General features: G+C 39.3%; 1 protein-coding gene across 1 annotated transcript in view; it reads left to right on the top strand.

Moving 5' to 3' along the window:
- The window catches only part of LOC149036186 (uncharacterized), a 3096-nt gene that overhangs the window by 478 nt on the left and 118 nt on the right, over positions 1 to 2500 (top strand). The window contains exons 1-2 of the mRNA XM_089189677.1: positions 1 to 160; positions 803 to 2500. The exon at positions 1 to 160 is cut by the window's left edge and continues 478 nt beyond it; the exon at positions 803 to 2500 is cut by the window's right edge and continues 118 nt beyond it. Of these exons, the coding sequence (XP_089045803.1) occupies positions 1 to 160; positions 803 to 1521 (879 nt within the window). The 3' untranslated portion in view covers positions 1522 to 2500. The remainder of the gene's footprint in view (positions 161 to 802) is intronic.

The raw sequence follows: 2500 nt of genomic DNA on the forward strand, positions 1-2500 counted from the left end.
GCGAGAGCAACAGCTAAAGTCTTGAAAATTCCAATTGTGATTATTACCGCTCTCCCTTCAACACCTACGGTGCCATTCCTACCACACGAATTCCTTACCACCACACCCATCTACATTGCATATGATCATTCTGGGCCAGGCCACTACGATGCCACAAAAGGTACTCGATAATTGTTCAATAACCTTAGGTTAAATTAGCAGTTATAAATTCTGATAATGCTACATACCTCCTCATATATCGAGGTTTGAACTGAGAATTTTTCGAGATCCTCCCGATGTCTTGGCACCCTTATAAGGTTGAAGTCTTGTACTAGTACTAAGTTGTAAATGCTTACGTTAATAAAACTGAGCCGGAAATCATTTAATGGAGAAAATGATGTTTTCTTCATTTGTGCTGAAACGAATTCTGTAAATCGAGGTTATTTCAGATATAAGCAATAACTATTTACCGACGTGTCGGTGGCTAATAGTAGACATTTAACGAGCCGCGAAGCAGCTTGGCAAATATTCACTAATAGCCACGACACTGAGGCGAATAGCTGTTTTTAGTACACACTAAATCAGTGAGATAATATGACACAAAAAGATGATTTTAATAATCAATTTATTCCTGTACGTGCGGCAGCGTGAAACTCGCGAGTTGCTCGGAGGTAAATAGCAAAGGATATTCAGAGTTTGAGTAGCCAGTCAGAGCGCACCTTCAACGCTGTCCACTGCTTTAGTATATACTAATGACCTTTAACTTGTCGAAACCTTGTCGAAAACCATTGCATTAATTCTTGACATGGTTTCATCGTTTCAGAAGTTTCAAGTGAGAATGACTGTGACGAACAAGCGAAGGAAACAAGATGCACTTGCGGTAAAAACAAGAAAAATAAGTCAGTTTCAGACATTTTCTGTGTTTCTGGTAAATGCCCGTGCCACAAAGTGAACCACTCTTGTACCCGCTCGTGTAGATGCTACAATTGCAAAAGTACGTGCAATTCCAATGAAGTTGTGAAGGTAAAAAAGAGTCTGAAGAGAGGCCGTAGGTGCGGAGTTGGACAAAAGAGCAAAGGGGACGGAGAACCAAATGCAAGTCACAAGTCGTGTCAAGACAGTCTCCGCAAGTCGAAGTGTCCGTGTGTAGCGGGTGGCATAGGATGCACCGAAGTCTGCAGATGCTTTAATTGTGGAAACATTGTTCCAGCTCGAGCTGACCCGGGAAAATCCCCAAAACGAAAGAAGCGAAATAGGGCGACCGTCTCTCCATATAAGAGGAAAAAGGGATCAAAGTTCATGATAAGTCAAAATGCAGAGGTGGATTGTGGACCATGGAGAAACATTGAAACGCTTTGTTTGATGGTTTGCCGGGACGTGATGCTAAGTCAAGGACTTTCCATAAATTCAAAAAATTTGCGTGATTTGTATGATTTCGTGGCTAAGTCTCCTGCTGTTATGGAAATGTCTTTAAACATAGCTGCGAAGTCTACAGCACAGATTGCGGCTAAAATAGCGCATCTAAGAGGCATTGATTTGTAAAATACACATAAGGTAGGGCTATCCTGTCCAGTGAAAGTTTTGAAGGCTTCACTTCTGCTACCTTTTAATTCCGCTCTTAATGATAAAAGAATGTTCTTCAAAAAGTTCAAAAAGTTACCCGTTAGATCTCATGTCCAATCAGACTTTTGAGCTTTCTCTTTAATGGATGAAAAACGCGAGAAAAGATGACTAGTGATTCACGATTTCTTATTCACACTGTATTAGGCCACAGAGAAATTACTAAGTAAATACAGCTTTGTGTCAAAACTGAGTGATTACCTAGATTTTGTACGACTATTTTTGTTCTTTTGTATCTTGTTATTATAACAAAAGATTCACGGTGTGCATTTCATGTTTATGTTGGAAAAGGTGTAACTAATCGTACGCTAACTCGTTCATATTGGATTGCTGCAGAATAAGTACAACTTGTGACATGTTTAACTGACCACAATAGTTTTTTTAATTACTCGTATACCAATGATAGTTCTGCATTCCCTCATTGACGGCATTCTCTCTTTCACTCTTTGTAAAAGTGTGTTATCAAAGAAATAAACACGTGATAAAGGCAATTTGTGAAATTCGAAAGAACAGGTACGTAGTTTCACAAACTTTATTTCTCACGGCCGTAGTAGACTAAGCAACTCCTTTAATTTAAAAACACCAATCTGTGAAACGAGCCCCTTTCAGGCCTCCTACTTAAATGGCATTGTGAAACTTTGGAATTACTCTTGTTCTATTGCTCCTTCTTCTAGTTTTTCGAGTCCGCTCTCCTTCCAGCTTTTCGTCAAACAAACACTTTTTGACTGCCTGAGACATTGACATTGACTAGCCCTGCACGTAGACACTAGTTAGAACTTGCTCGTGCTACAAGCTAGAGGTGTAGTTAGTACTATGTTATAAACTAAATAAAGTTGTTAAAAAAGTTGTTTATTCAAATGGCAGGAATTGAAGCAAATGCATACATCAAGGTGAATATGAT

The sequence above is a fragment of the Pocillopora damicornis genome, chromosome 12 (genome assembly GCF_964200805.1).
Source record: "Pocillopora damicornis chromosome 12, jaPocDami1.2, whole genome shotgun sequence".
Classification (NCBI taxonomy): domain Eukaryota; kingdom Metazoa; phylum Cnidaria; class Anthozoa; order Scleractinia; family Pocilloporidae; genus Pocillopora; species Pocillopora damicornis.